We start from the raw sequence: 16,431 nt of genomic DNA, 5'->3' as shown, positions 1-16,431 counted from the left end.
CAGAATATCCAAAACATTAATGAACACAGTGAGGCGATTTATTGGATATTTTTTCATTTCGGTTTGCTTCAGATCAGCAATTTCTTCAGTGGTCTCTGGACCAGCCAGGTCTTGCACGGCCATTCATTGCATATAACAAATGCCACTCGACATAATCTCATGCAACGTCAGGGGACTGAACAACCCAATTAAAAGACAGAAAATACTGTCACACATCAAGAAACTAAAAGCGGACATAATCCTTCACCAAGAAACACACCTATCCGAAGACGAAGCTATGAAACAAAACAAAAAGACCCTTTGATTACTGTTACTACTCTCAGGCAGTTGGTAGAAAATAACAGGGTTATAACACTCAAAGCATCAGTTTAGGCATCCGTCACCCACACCGAATCCGATTTGGAAGGAAGATGGCTTCTCTGCTCATTACTTATAGATGGCAGCAAATATCACATAGTAAATATATATGCACCAACATGTAGCGAAGCATCCTTTTGGAACTCTCCAAGTAAAAAACTAGAACACCTGGAACATCATTGGAGGAGATTGGAATCTCTTTATCAGACCTATTCTTGATAGAAAATCCAAAGTAAGGTTCTCAGGTGGTAAGACTCACAAATCACTTCTAAAAATGATAATGAAACAATCTCTCCGATATATGAAGACTCTGGAATCCGGGAGGCTTTGGGCCTGATCAAGGAGTTGGGCGGCATCCCAGCTGGGATGCCGTCCAACTTTATTAGCGTTAGCGCCCACCCGTCCGTTGGTATTACTGCTGGATCAGGGGTTGGGCGATAACTGTTAGTCGCCATTGGGTCCATTGGACCCAATGGGAAATGTTTGCCGCAATTACGGCGCAGTAATACTGCTGGTGGTAATTGCGCCGAAAATGGCATTTCTTCCGCATGTTTACCCCAACTCTGAGCTGGGGGTAAACATGCCTGGCGCAAGATTGGGCGGACCCTTAAATGCGGCGGTAACACTGTTACCGTCGCATTTAAGGGCTACTACCCAACTCGTGATCAGGCCCTTAGAGTTCACATATTACTCAAACCACCACCAATCACATACAAGAATAGATTACTTTTTAACTAACTGCTGCATCAAGAATAAGCTCATGGACGCCAATATAGGACCGATTGTTCTCTCAGATCAAGGACCCATATCATTGTTGGTAGACTTTAACCATAGAGATAACCACAATAAAAAAAATGGCGATTCAATACAGCACTACTAAAAGACACAGAATTTACAAAAGGGATTGCAGAGTTCTGCCAGGAATATTCTCCATTAACCAACCAGATACCACTAATGTGGAAATTACCTGGGATGCATTTAAAGCCATGCTAAAAGGTGAAATAATTAACATAATTGCATAAAAAAAAAGAAGTAAAAGAAGGAATTACAAGACGCCCTTACCATAATCAGACAGAGAAATAATTTCAAGCCAATAACTCTGAACCAACTGTAAAAAAACGGATACAATAAAAAATAAACGAGTACAATAAAAAAGCATCGCTTTCGGGCCAACATGACTATTAAATATTAAATCTTAAATACCATGGCGGCTCAAATAAAGCCGGCAAATTTCCAGCGAGATACCTAAAAGGTAGAAAAGAAAAAACAAAATTGAGCCCATTAAGAGCAAGTCAAATAAAACATGTACCAGAGATTCCTACATAGCTCAGGGATTTGCGGAATATTACCGTTCACTGTACTCATCTGAAAGCTGCACAATCCCCAGCATCCGGGAAGACCAATATTTTTCTGGATAATATACCAAAATTCAAACCAAAGAATATTGACCTACAGAGCCTGAACTTCCAGTTTACAATAACAGAAACAATTAATGCAATCTCCTCCAAGACGAAAAAGAAATCTCCAGGTCCAGACAGATTACCAATACAACCCAAATAAACTTTCGTACACACCTTATCTCTGAATTTACTAAACTGGTATGATCACTTTCGTAATAAAGCACCTCCTTCAGGGAAAGCCAACATTATTGTCCTATCGAAAAGCAACAAAGATGTCACCAACCCTGAAATCTACAAGCCTATATAATTAATACATGTCGATTGTAAGATCTATGCCATAATCTTTGCCTCTAGATTAGAAACATTTCTCTCATCCCTCATACAAAATGACTTAATCAGATTCATAAAAGGCAGACATGTTAATGAAAACACGAGATTAGTAGCAGACATATTATCTCTTCTGAACCCCTAATTTAGAACCCAAACTTCCGATGGCCCTAGATGCTGAAAAAGCACTTGATCGCTTGGAGTTGAATTTCATATTTGATATGCTAACATGGCGTGGAATCTAGATATGGTCAAAACCCTCTACCATATTCCCAGAGCTTCTGTGATGGTTAATAACACTGTCCCTCCCCACTATCCCCACTTCTCTACATTCTGGCTCTTGAACCGCTGCTGGAGTAAATCAGAAGAGATACAAACATTATAGGCATACAGACCCAAAAACCTCACACTTTAAATTGGCTACCTATGTTGATGATGTTATCTTTGATAGCTTGGACTATTGTAACAGCCTCTATCTAAATCTACCTGCCTCTACTTTCCGCCCTCTGCAACTAATCCAGAACAGGACTGCGAAACTTGTCCTTGGCCTCAAGCCCTGGGATCGTATCTCTCCAGCTCTGAGATCTCTCCACTGGCTCCCAGTGGATGCAAGGATTAAATTAAAAACCCTCTGCATTGTTCACAAGGCTTTCTGGGGCCTTGGTCCAAGATACCTTCAGCTATCCCTCCGCAAATACCTCCCCTCTCGAGCTCTTCGGTCCTCTACCTCCAACTCACTCAGGGTCAGTCCTTTTTCTAAGAAACGAGCTAGGGGTAGATCTCTGTATTCGGCTGGGGCCTCCCTCTGGAACAGCCTCCCTGCCACTCTAAAACTTGAGGAAAACCATCTCCGGTTCCGGAAGCACCTTAAGACCTTGCTCTTTTCTTCTGCCTTCGCTCCCCCTCTCCCCTGCTGATCTGTTCTCTCTTGGCACCATGCACCTGGCCACCCTCTGTCTTTTGGGCCCAGGTACATGCTCATCCTGCCACCCTCCCGCACTGCCTCGGGGCCACCCCTTGCACTGGGGTCTGTATCTGTACCCATACAGTCCCCCTTTTTCTTCCTGCACTTATCAGATCTACCCTGTCTGCTGCCTTAAACCTAGCACTTGCAAATTGCTGGCTGCATTACCACTGTTTGTTGCCTTTATTATTTATTTATTGTTATTTATCTGTTTCTCCTCTGCTTCGCACTACCCACCTCTCCCCCCTTGCATGCACACCCCCCCGAAGCACTTGCACGTTCTCAAGGTCACTGGGCCTAGTAAGATCGCTGTTTTGTTCTCCCCTGTTCCCCTCCCTTGCCTTGTCGCACTCTGAAACACTTGTGTACGAGCGCGATAGAAATAAAATATCAATCAATCTTTCTCTCTTGCCCTAGTTCCACAGTAAGGAGGACGCTATTGCTAATAAAGAATTATGGAAAAGTGTCAGATTACAAATTAAATCATGATAAAACAGAACTCCTCTCACTCTCAATAACATGCATAAAGTCTGATCTTGATGATTTGGGCCTATTTTGGAGATCAGACCACATCAAATACCTAGGCATTGATTTCACCCCAACAAGAATTCAACCATCTCCGAAGTCCAAAAGGCCACAATAGAACAAAAAAAGGAAATATCGACTCTTGGTCACCTTTATGTTTATCGTGGTGGGGCAGGCTAGACACAATTAAAATGATTATCGTACAATTAGAACTCTAGTCCCTTACAATCATCCCAATCCCTTTCGACAACAAATTCTACAAAGATGTGAACACTGTTGTTCCTAAATCTTTGTGCAAAGGCAAACCACCAGAAATATCCATAAAGAAACTACAGGCCGACAAAGATCAGGAAGGAGTCAAATTCCCAAACTTTCTGTCTTATCACCACGCCTTTATACTAGCCCAAATAAATAAAATAATCTACCGGCCTCCAAATGATGATTGGGACCCTCCAAAATGGCTACAAATAGCAGAAGCCCTCAAGTACCCGTTTCCATTAAAATGCAGACTCAGTATATGCAGGTTAAAAGACCACGATGTTGGCCCAATTTTGAACGCGTTAAAAATCTCTGGGTTAAACCACTTGGATCTCCACCTCTTCCCATTATGGCACAACCCCAATATAAAAATGAACAAAAACACCTTACTCTGGGACACATGGATCGATAGAAAGATTCTATATTCACCATTATATTCACCAAATCTGGGACAATTATTCAGCAACTCCAAGATAAATATGGGCTTCCCTCAAAAGAATTCAGGAATGATCTGAAACTAACCAAACTGGGCATTTGTTTTGAGTTTGGTGATCAATCAGCATCCATAAACAAGTCAGATACTGTTAGGATGGATAGCAAACTCAACACGGCAAGTACATTTTACAGAGAAAATATTCTCTCCATTAAAACCGAAACTAGCATTTCCGTAACTATACAAAAACGGGAGCAAGCTTCCGACATCAAATTAGATCCCACCCAATGGCAAAAGATGGGATAGGTAAAGCATCACGATTGGCTAGTAAATCTCTCACTCTTTTTTTCAATTGCATCAAGCTCTTTGGACTCCCGAAAGACTACACAAAGCCAAAATTGACCCGGGCGCATACTGTTGGAGGTGCATTGATGTAGAAGCTGTAGGTACACTAGAACAAATGTTATTTTCATGCTCGTGATGATCCAATTTCTGGATTGAGATAGGAAAAAATATAAAAGAAATACTACAGCTGAACCAGAATGTCTCATTAAAAGAACTATGCCGTAACACACTTTGCAACGACAACAAAGATAACATTCTCCCCTCCAAACAGACAAGCTTCTAGACAAGTTCCTAGCAGCAGCCATTCAATGCATAACCTCCCACTGGAAACACCAGGAAACACCCTCCCATAGATGATGGTGGATCTCTATATGTTCAACTCAAACTACAGAAAATAATTTGCAAAGACATGCATGAACTAACAAAATTCTCATCTACATGGAGTCCTTTAGAGGACGTCCTTAACAACTCCCAACCAACTACCACATCCAAGAAACAACTTCCCGAAGTCTGCAAACCACCCTGAATATTTTATATTAAAATGTTCTCCACTCACAAAAAATACTCATCACACCACTACATCCCCTATAAGTTCCAAGACAAACATAAGTATAATTATGTATGACACTGATTATTGGGCACTTCTGGCTGGGCTATCCACAAATCCCCAAACTCTGCTGCTTGCATCCTCTTGGACTGCGACATAAGGCATACTAATTACATCACCTTACCTTTTAAACTGTAGCAAAAAATGACACTCTTGCTCTCTCTCTCGAATTATCTTCATCATCGATGTGTTAAGCTCTGCACACAGGATGCACACAGAGTAATATATCATATGTCTCATTGATGGTTCCTCCCCCTATTTATCTCTCTCTATCTAAAAACCAGGTTATTCAATACATTCTAACATGCCTGTCTCATAAGTTTTATTTGCGACCATATGTTTTGCTGATTAACTGTAAGTGTACACTGTTGTCAACCGACTATTCTCTGTAACTATCATGCTATTGTTGTTATCACCTGACATCTTTTCCCTGTAACCAGAGAGCATTACCGTAATACTGTAACCTACGCCGTGATACCCAAGGGTGTGGGCGTATAACTAAATGCAATAAATAAAATAAATTTAAAAAAATCTCTCTTCAGGATACCACTTTTTCTCTCAATCTCATCTTACTCCTCTCCCATTTTCCATTCTCTTTCAAATCTTCTTCTCATACCTCTCCACCATGGGCTTCATTACAGCTCATACTCACCAATTAAACCACTGCCTCTTGGTATTCATTGAGTGTTCGCCCGCTCATAAACAAACTATTACCGCACATATTGTATGATAATACAGTTTATTTCTTTTGGCTGTGCAAGTTAAATGCTGATCAGTCAAGATTAGGCCATGTAACTAGGAATTCTCCATTACTTATTAATCTTGCATGTGCGTTTTAATTCTCCATCTTTTGTAACAGTAAAAGCTTTGTAGGTATATGAGATTCAGAAATTGTGGCTCTCCATGTATACCAATTGTACAGTGTCTTACTTTTGAACCAGGTCCAATACGTACATCAAAACACCTCCTACAAGTGACTCCGTCGCCCTCTATGAGGGTATTGGTAAGGTTGTAATGTTTCTTGTCTTGTAAACATTTTCAATAAAACTTGTTAAACCTTAAAATACAATGAACATCTTTCAACTCAACTTACCCTGGGCTGCATCTAGCACAGAGCACACAAGCTGCACCAGGTGCTGACTGAGGCTTTACACCAGATGAATATGCTGCTTTTGGAGCTGTGCAGTGTCCTTAAACATGGTGGCTGGTATGCTATTGGTAGTCTTGTTTTTTTTATTTATTATTTATTGATGAACCTCAGCATTTTGCTGAAAGACACTTATAAAATGCAGGCTTCGAGGATCTGCTGGGAGCAGAAGGGTATCCTCTCCGGGTTGGCAGCACATGGTCAGATTTCTAATCTTTACTTATCAGGTAAGCATTGACCACTAGGATTCTCCTTTGTTCACTGATAACCCAGCAACATAACTGCTTCACAAAGCAAAAAATAGGCCACCAAAAATGAGGAGAGGCGAGAACGAAGCAATACTTTTCAGCAAAGTGAGACGTGACCCTGAAAGATGCTAGCGAGCAACAGAGAGGGCATGATGAGCTAGAAAATTAAAACGGGTAAACTTCGAAAAACAAGAAGGAATCAAACCGCTAAGAACATCAACACCACCAAACAGCCCATGAAGGAGATGAAAAATAGGAGGTTCAGATAGCAGGGGTTTCAGAGAATGGTTCGGTCAAAATCTTTTATTGTCCCTATGGGTCGGCTATGTGTTTTTAAGCCCGAGTCGCTCGATTTTAGAAAAATTTCCTATGGACCTTACCCGAGTTTTCGTCCATTAAACACACACGAAAACAGGCACCAGGGCGCTGCCATTTTGTGATAATCATATCACTTGCTCCATCGCCCTGGCTGACTTGCTTTTGCGGCACTAAATCATATCCCCCGCCTCTGAGCCTGTCATCAGCAGATGCGTACCGCCCATTTCACAACGGCAAAGCACGTCTCGTGTCAACAATCGCTGCGCTTCAGCTAATGACGTGTCGCCATGGAAATGGCAAGACGCCTCTTTCCTCAATAAGTATAAACAGACCGTTTCACAACACACAGGAGCAGATTTTCGATTCCATTCCTCTCTCTGTGTTACTGAGTATTCTGTGACTCGTTTCTGTGCTCTGGTCAGCTACCTTTGCCGCTTGTAGCCCGTGTGAACACCTGTACCATCGCTATAAATTATTTTAGTTTGTTTACCACACAATGGCTACAATAATGCCCTACATGTACGAGCCCGAGTATACCGAGGAGGAACTACTGGAAAGGGAAACACGCGAAAACGATGGGGCTTCGGACGGCAGTTGGCAGGACGAATCAACGGATGAAGACACTGGACCTAGTCGCATGGACGGTGTTTCCACCTGGTGCACATGCAATCATTGCGATCTAATGCCAACCGAGGAGGAGAACTGCTGCTGCTGTGAAAACTCAGGATGCGTGGCCTACATTTCGGAAGGCGAGCCACGACCGCTATGCATCACCGAGCTGCCAGACTTCAGGGCAGCCTGCCTCACACGGTCCGTGTTGAGGATAATGATGGTGCTTATGCACGAACTTGGCGCAACTGTTCGTCCTTGTAATCCAAGTAACGAGTAAGTATAATCTGCTTGAGATGCCACTACTATTTCATGGTCGTCTCCTATATCCAAAATTACATCTACATATCATTGTAACGCATGAAAGTCGTTCAATAGTGTGCAGTGTCTAGATAGCATTTGTCCGAGCAGAATGCCATTAGTTACAAGAATTGTCATTGACAACAAAAGTTTAATCAACTTATCTTGGTCATTTAAAAACAGTGTGTATCATTATTTTTCACAGGTGGTACCGGCTGGTGGCCTATCGTTCCTTTGCATGGTGGCTTCACGGGAGACTTGGATACCGCGTTCGAAGAGTAATACCCGCCTGTGCCTTTCGTGCCATAAGAGAAACTTTCCCAAGGGACAGCGGTCAGTACAGGGGATTTTCCCTCGGTGTGCTGCAACCTGACCTGTACAATGTGTAAAGTTTTGTATTTTTGTGCCATCAAAAAAAGAAACAAAATAAAACACTACATATATTTTAACAACGGTTGTTTCGATTTTTTAAATGAATCAAGTGTGTCTCCATTCAGCAGTCTTCCTGTGCCTTGTCTGCATGCCCACGGGTCCATCCATACATCCGCCCCCCTCCCCTAGTATAACTATATAAAGCATAAGAAAGTGGTTAGTTTAACAAAAACAAAAGTCCATAACAACAAGTCCAGTGAATGCGCGCTGCCATGGGGGGCTGTCAGGGGCGCGAACGGCCAAGGTGCCAAACAGCATGTACACTTCAAAAAGGTATCCCACGCCAAGGGCCCATCGCTCACATGGCCTCCTCAGACCCCGTGTGTCTGGCCCGGATCCCCCCCCTCACGCTGGCCGGCCCCCGGCAAACCACATAATACCACGACATACACAAGTCATTCATTCACAAACACACCCCTGTTTGTAAATCTTTATATACCACGTGATATGTCTCATGAGAACATCTTTGTGATTTGCAAGTCAACTCCTGAACGTGCTACCTGAGAACCACTGAGATCTATGCTAATCTGCTCGTCGTCGTGCTATCCGTGAACTTCTGTGACCACTGAGCAAACTCGTCAGTGTTCTACCTGTGGCCATCTACCTGTTCTCCTGCAACATACTGCTCTGCTTGCTGAATCCAACTGTTTGTTGGTCAAAGTAAGGCCATGTATCCTAGTCATATTTCGTTGATTTTAAAATTTCTATCTATTTGCGAGTAGAGTACTCAATAGTGCTATGTTCATTGGTCTCATTGATATTGACTTGAGTTTCCATGGTTATGCTATCAATAGAACTATTTATTTTCATCTGTGTCAATTGTCCTCGAATTGCATCCTTCGGGGGTCCAGTCTATAATGCAAGCATGTTTTCTTCTCGTGCAAGACAGAACATCCAAGGGACGAGTCACATGTTCAGAGTTTAGTCACATCATTTATAAATTTCTGCAATTTATGCAAATACTAAGCCGCACATGATGAACTGCTATAGTTCCTGCGACCAAAACAAACCTTGCATTGAACATTGTATGGTTCATTTACTTTTGTATCACATTTTTATTCATCAAGATTGTATAATAATGTCGATATTTACTTTTCAGAATTTTCAACAATGCCTGCCTGTTCGATTAGCGGTTGCCCTTCGAAGACCCATGCGAAATCTGAAGGCACTACAATGCATGTATTCCTGAAAACTGTTGATCGAATAAGAGAATGGGTCAGACATTGCGGATATCCACTGGATGAGTTGGAAAGTAGAGTCCAACAAGTCTTAGAGGACAAGAGGGGTGATCGATACCGCATCTGCAGCCGGCACTTTTCCTCGAACATGTACACAACATCTTGGGTAACAAAGAAGAATAAACGGCGAACAACGCTATTCCCACTCTATTCGTCCACATTCCGCCACCTGTGAGTCAAGTGTCGTATTTAGCTTTAGGCCTTGCGGTAGTGTGTAGGTAGCCGAATGGATTCATTGATATTTTAGGTGTTGTGTCCCTTGTAATACTTTCGACATTGATATGAGTGTATAGCTTTTTGAATAATGACATTTATCAATATATTCTTTTTCGATTTCATAATCCACAAACGAAATCTATATATGGGCACAGGGAACTGTGCTATATTGCGCATTTTCAATAGCATTACTCCCAAGTATTCTGTCTCCTTACATGGCAATTTTTAATATTGGCATTTCATTATCAATCAATAATTTACCTTTACAACTGCTTGACTATCCCTTGAATCTGAAGCAAGAATATTCTACATCCGTGACGTGCTCGTAGTGATCAACCACTTCTAGCGCGTATCAGGTAATCTTACTTGGCTATTCCGCTACAGACTTGTTTTATGCATGTCAAGTAATATTTTTATTGTATCGTGTAATTATTTTACCGAATGTTTGGTTAGTGCTTTCCAATTGATATACACCTTAGTTATCGTCCACTGGTGTTTGTTTTCAGTTATGATTAGTGTTATCCATAGTAATGCAAGTACGGTCTTTCAGGGAGTTGCTGAAGCGTCCACCACATTGACAACATCCCTAGATGTTCTTCAGCAGCACGAGGTATGGATACTGACAGCTCCATCGAACTAGATCATCAGAGCTGGAATACTTGTTGTTTGATTGTTCTACACAATGTTTCATTTGTGGTTAGCCATTGATATGTACCTGTGCGGTCGACGCCAAGTGTGTGTTATGTTTTCAATATTGTAATCCTTACTAATGCAAGTACTATCTTTCAGGCAGTAGATGGAGCGTCAACCCCTGCACTTGATGCGGAGCCTGACATTCAAGTAATTCCAGGGGAAGTGGAAGCGGGACCTTGCGTATACGAATCGGCGCAACAGCTTTCGGAAGAGCGCACTACATTTACAACATCCCTACATATTCTTCAGCACGAGGTATGGATACTGACAGCTCCATCGAGCATCATCATATAATGTGATTCCATTTGCTATACTTTCTTCCCTATTAACGCAATTACTGTGTTTCATGGAGACGATGGAGCTTCCACTACAATAACAACATCCCATTTAGATGATGCAGATGTAAATAAATTGGAGAAATAAGTCGAAATCTGATCATATTTAGATATTCCTTGATTTTTTTAGACAATGCATCATTTGTGGTTATCTCTTTATATGTACCTGTGCCGTCGACCCCAAGTGTGTGTTATGTTTCCAATATTGAAAACCATACTAATGCAAGTACTGTGTTTCAGGGAGTTGCTGATGCCTCCTCTCCAATACAACCATTCATGGCAGTCCATGCGGAGCCAGAGGTATGGATACTGACAGTTCCATCGAACTAGATCATCAGAGCTTGAATACTTGTCGTTTGATTGTTCTACAGAATGTTTATAATTCGTATTGAGCTATTGAGATGTACCTGTGTGTTCGTCCTCACGTATGTTTTATGTTTTCAATATTGTGATACATAGTAATGAAAGTACTATGTTTCAGGGAGTCGATGGAGCGTCATTCCGTGCTGTCTATGCGGATCCAGAAAATATAGTCGTTGCAGCGCAAGAGGAAGGGAAGACCTGCAGAAACTAATCGGAGCAACAGCGTGCAGATGTTGAAGTTCGAGTCAAGAAAGTTGCAAAGAAAAGAAACAAAAATAAGGTTAGTTACAAACAGTTCATAATTTTAGGAATTGTTTCGTGTTGGGGACTATATTATGTTTTTTTCCTGTCAATTGTAATATACTTTATATTGTGTTTAAAATGAACATCCCTTTTCCAATCTGTCCTCTAGTTACCCGTGGGTGTAAGAACTATACATACACAGACAGTGAAGCAAAGGAGAGATGTTGCTTGCCAGACCATTTACACTATGGAGGAACTATTAATTCAGACGCAGCGTGTTGAGCCTCGAGATGCTTATGTCCAATGGCCAGAACATGAATTGAATGTGTCCGGAGAATCTAGTAAAGTTTTATTGGACCATTGCTACAGTTCGACCGCACCACCAAAAGATGATGATACTGAATGTATTGAAGATAGCTCTGAAGTAGTCGCAGATCAATTCACACAATCTACACCCGCCAAAAAAATGCCACCCAAAAAGCTGTCGACATTGTTGTGTTCTCCCATCAATGCTGAAGTAATAGATGTTTAAATGACAGAGAATGAACCAGCAGCAGCACCCAACGATGCATCAGAACTTGATATCAGCGATATTTCTTTCAAATTTGTTGATATTTCCTCAACGGCACAGTCCGAAACAACTTTCACGCCGGATGACAGTCTAATGAAAGAGGGCAAATACATAGTATTCGACAGTTGTTTGATGGATGTTATAAGTATGTTGAAATGTGGGCATTCAGTTGGAGGGGAAGTATGTGGGGAGCCGTTGATTCATGTGACTCATCAAAAACAAGGCAGTAACGTCAAAATAGATGCCACCTGTATGCGTTCTCATGGTCTGCACAACAGATGCTGGGGAAGCTGCCAGCAGGCAATCTAATGTGTGCAGCTGCCTCACTTTTTAGTGGGTCCAGTTTTAGAAGAGTCTTTCTTTCAGTTTGTGGGACTCCATTTCATTTCTAAAACGCAGTACTACAAATACTAACATGATTATCTGTTTCCGGCCATTAGTGATGCTTGGAAAATTGAACAATTGTCGCTAGCAAGTACATTCGAAGGGAAACGATTCAGGCTAGCCGGCGATGGACAGTGCGACAGCCCTGGATTTTCTGCCAAGTACTGCACCTACCACTTTCAGGACATGGATAGTAAGAAGATTGTGAGTTCGGTGGTCGTGCAGGTGTCCCAATGTAAATCCTCAGTGGCCATGGAGAAACTAGGATTTATAAAATCATTGCAATATCTACAATCAAGGGGAATGCACATCGACCTCATAGCCACGGACAGACACGTTTCAATTGCCAAGACAATGAGAGAGCAGTTCCCACATATTAAACATCAATTTGACGTATGGCATCTTGCTAAATCAATCAATAAGAAAATCTCGGCTGCAGGGAAAAATAAAGGTTTTGAAAGTATTTCACAGTGGTCCCAGTCTATCAGCAACCATCTTTGGTGGAGCTCCAAAACTTGTGAAGGGTCAGTGGAAATCCTACTTGAAAAATGGCGGTCACTGATGCACCACTGTACCAACGTTCACCGCTGGACAGAAAACCAACATCTCCACCAATGTGAACATGGCCCTTTGTCCACAGAGGAGGCACGGAAGAAGAAGTGGTTGATTGCATCTTCACCTACACACAAAGCCATTGAGAAGATGAGATTTGAGGGGACTGACAGAATTCTGTCACACAGGAGAATTGGAGGTGTTCCACAATATGTGCCTAAAGTACAGGCCAAAGCGATTGCATTTCAGCTTACAGGGCATGAAACATAGGACTCTACTAGCTGTCTTGGCCCATAACGAGAATGTGGGCCGTGAACAGTCTAGGACTACGGGAAATGTAGGGATGCCTCGCTACACTACGACCTTTGGAAAAAGAACTAAGAAATGGGGGGTAAAACCAGTATATGAGGAAATGGAGTTCGACTTTGTTAAAGGCCTTATTGTTAGTGTACTAGAGAAGCACAGATATGGAATTTTGAGCGTTTCTGTGCAGAGCACTGATGCATTGCCACCAAACATTGCCACGGTGCCATGTCCACCCAAAGCAGAGCTTGTTGAGAAGTCCAAATCCCGGTTTAAATAAATCATTGTAATCTGATTGTCTTTTTGAAAATAATGTTATTGTACAGTGTGCATACAAAGTATGCAAACCCTAAACCCCTCCATTCACCATCCTGGGTGGCGAACAACATGGGTGTCATCTTTGACTTCTCTCTCTATTCACCTCATATCGCTGACCTTGTGAATATGTGTATGTATATATTTTTGTTGCTGTAACTAAGTTTTGTAATCTCATGTAAATGCTGCGCACTGTTAACCGAGGGGAGGCTTGCGTATTGCAAATAATAAAACAAATAAACAATAAATCTCACTTTCAACTCAACTCCTCGGGTACTTTATACTTTCCCTGACCTTCCCCCAAAAAGTCAATGTCTCCATAGTTATGGTTCTCTAGGGTTGCAAAGCTCGTGGACAACGAGGACAAAATTGGGGGCCTTAGAACGCGCCAAGCGAGGCGTTGCTGATGGGAGAGAAGCCAGTTCGCATTTTCACATTGAGGCCTAGTACAAAGATGGAGTCGAAAATTCAAGTTCTCACAGATGGCTTTACACGGGATGTTGCAAAGTAAGAATGTACGCTCATGCAGAGTGAAGGTCAGCGGCTTTGATTTTTTGCTCGTGGGCTGAAGAGGCCCGCGAATCGCACTGGCAGTATAAGGTTCTATTGGTTTTTGACCTTGAGTGACAGGGACCATGCCGAAAGGACTTCATTTGAAGGAGGATGGCAATAACGTAAGAGACGATAAGGCTGAAAATTCTGAAACTAGACCGAGTTTCATGTAAGTTCAGTATATGAAAAATCGTTGGCACGAACACAGTGGGATTTACGGACTACACAGAGATACAATGGAAATGGCAAATATAATGTAAGTAACTCTTTAGACGCTTTTATACCGGAATGAATGAATGAAGAGCAAGTACAACATTTGTTGGATCGTCTTTCTACCGGGCACATGGGCATGCATGTGCCCATTCGACAAGCATGTAGACAGTCGTTTCTCAGTGGTTCAACGGTAAAAAAAATCATTAGCGTGTGTGTTTCCCTAGATTTATTTTGTTCGTTTTCGCATTGCTTTTAGAGCCGAACATACTCCATTGCACTATCCTCGCAAGCAAATAGTTTCAGCTTACACGTAATAAATAAAATGAATAATAGTAATAAAGATTGGCTGGTTAGACTAATTTCAATTTTTATGTTTTCTAAACAGGTACATCCTGCCACTGCCACCTATTCCAGACGCCGGCAGACAGATTTTTCAACTGCCAGCTGCAGCTTCTTGGAAAAAAACTGCACAACATTGACCATTTTATGGGACGTTCGCCAAGGGGCCTTATGCCCTTATGCGATACTAGCGGCTAGAAGCAACATATCGACCTTTACGGTGGCCTAGTGCCTAGTTGATGGAACAGCCTTGCGGTTCACCATGCGTCCAAAGTGCTTCTTTTAACGAAAACCAACACCCTGTGTACCATAAAGGAACAGCGCGTGACTCACGATAAACATTTCCGGATCGAGAGAAAAGAAAAAAAATTCCATTCCGATTTAATATGCCAATTGCTGAATATTCTCTAAACATTTAATGTCAAACAAATGTACTTTACCAAATGTACCGTATTGCTGTTTGATTTTAAAGTACAGTTTCATATTCTGAATTGTGGTGCGCTGTGTTGCGAGTTGATCTGTGTTGGCTTCCGGGTTCTGTGTGAAGTTGCGTAGAAGACGACTGGGCGCGTTTGCCTACGCAGCACAGTAACGTCACGGAGAGAGGTGGGGAATATGAATGTTTTGATAATGTCAAGCTCGGGGGCGGGGGATATGATTTAGTGCCGCAAAAGCAGGTCAGCCAGGGCGATGGGGGAAATGATAGGATTATCACAAAATGGCAGCGCCCTGATGCCTGTTTTCGCGTGCGTTTAATGGACGAAAACTCAGGTTAAGGGCCATAGGAAATTTTTCTAAAATCGAGCGACTTAGGCTTATAAACACATGGCCGACCCGTAGGGACAAAAAAACATTTTGACCAAACCATTCCTTTAAGAGGGGCTATCATTCCAAAATAGAAAATCAAGGGGGATACAAAAGAAAACGCTGAAGCTTTTTTGTTGGTGGACGAGTGGTGGATTTAGAGGGCAAGAGCAGGCAGCAGGGGGTGCAGGAGCAGACAGAAATAGAGAAGGGACCATAGAATATACGGCAGGAAGGAAAGCTAGATCTGATGCCCCTGCCCTAGGAACGGGAAAATAGGAGGGAAAGCATGAAGGCGACGAACCTTGGTTTGGTTTTAAAATATGGCATGTTGTGCAAGGACTATATGCGATTACCTTTTTGTAACTGGCTGAAAACATTTAAACTATATTTAAGTGAAGGATAGAAAAAGCAAGAAAGGAACGTGTTAGAACAAGACATCAAAAAAGACAGTCATGAAAGCCAAGATGTTCAGTGTGACAGAAAGAGAAAAGCGTACAGGAAACAAGAACAAATGAGTAGGTAAAAGATACAAATGAACAAATCATGTAATTAAACCAAAAAAAATAAAAAAATAAAAATTGAAAAATAAATAAAATGAATGAAGCAAGCGTGTACAAGAATTATAAGGAATATAAATTAAAGAAATTGAGTAGAATAAAAAGGTTTGAAAAGAAGCCAGTGAAAGTGGGGGAGAAGGAGTGGCAAGTTTCACCTTAACTCTGGCTATCCTCTCCTCTGCAATTTGTTTCATGGCTTCCATGTGTTCGATCCTCTGCTGATGGAACCTCGTAGCATCTTCCAGCTGCTTCTGGAATACATTTCAACAAAACCTGGTTGTATGAATATTCATATGGCTTATGAACCAAGTCACTCCTATGCCATGAACTGCGGGCTACAGTCCCAGAGAGCCCTCCACTGTTGCAGGCTCCCCTCCACTTAACTTCTATTCCCCATTGCATTGCATTTGGGTGCTTCCAAACTGCTGGCTGACACAGCATCGCTTTACTATTCATTTGTCAGTCATGCCTGGCCGTGAA

The 16,431-nt window shown here is 42.0% G+C and overlaps 1 protein-coding gene across 4 annotated transcripts in view; it reads right to left on the bottom strand.

Annotated features, from left to right (window-relative positions):
- Positions 1–16,431, bottom strand: part of LOC138582628 (zinc-binding protein A33-like) — a 113,594-nt gene that overhangs the window by 61,359 nt on the left and 35,804 nt on the right. For 3 of the 4 annotated variants that reach the window (XM_069654079.1, XM_069654082.1, XM_069654080.1), the window contains exon 3: positions 16,107–16,202. The exons of the other annotated variant lie outside the window; for it this stretch is intronic. In XM_069654079.1, coding sequence (XP_069510180.1) covers positions 16,107–16,202 — 96 coding nt within the window. The remainder of the gene's footprint in view (positions 1–16,106; positions 16,203–16,431) is intronic. 4 annotated transcript variants of the gene reach the window in all.

The sequence above is a fragment of the Ambystoma mexicanum genome, chromosome 3q, assembly GCF_040938575.1.
Source record: "Ambystoma mexicanum isolate Mex_15411 chromosome 3q, UKY_AmexF1_1, whole genome shotgun sequence".
In the NCBI taxonomy this organism is placed as follows: domain Eukaryota; kingdom Metazoa; phylum Chordata; class Amphibia; order Caudata; family Ambystomatidae; genus Ambystoma; species Ambystoma mexicanum.
Note: the sequence above shows the minus strand (reverse complement) of the source record. Positions and strands in the feature narration are given on the sequence as shown.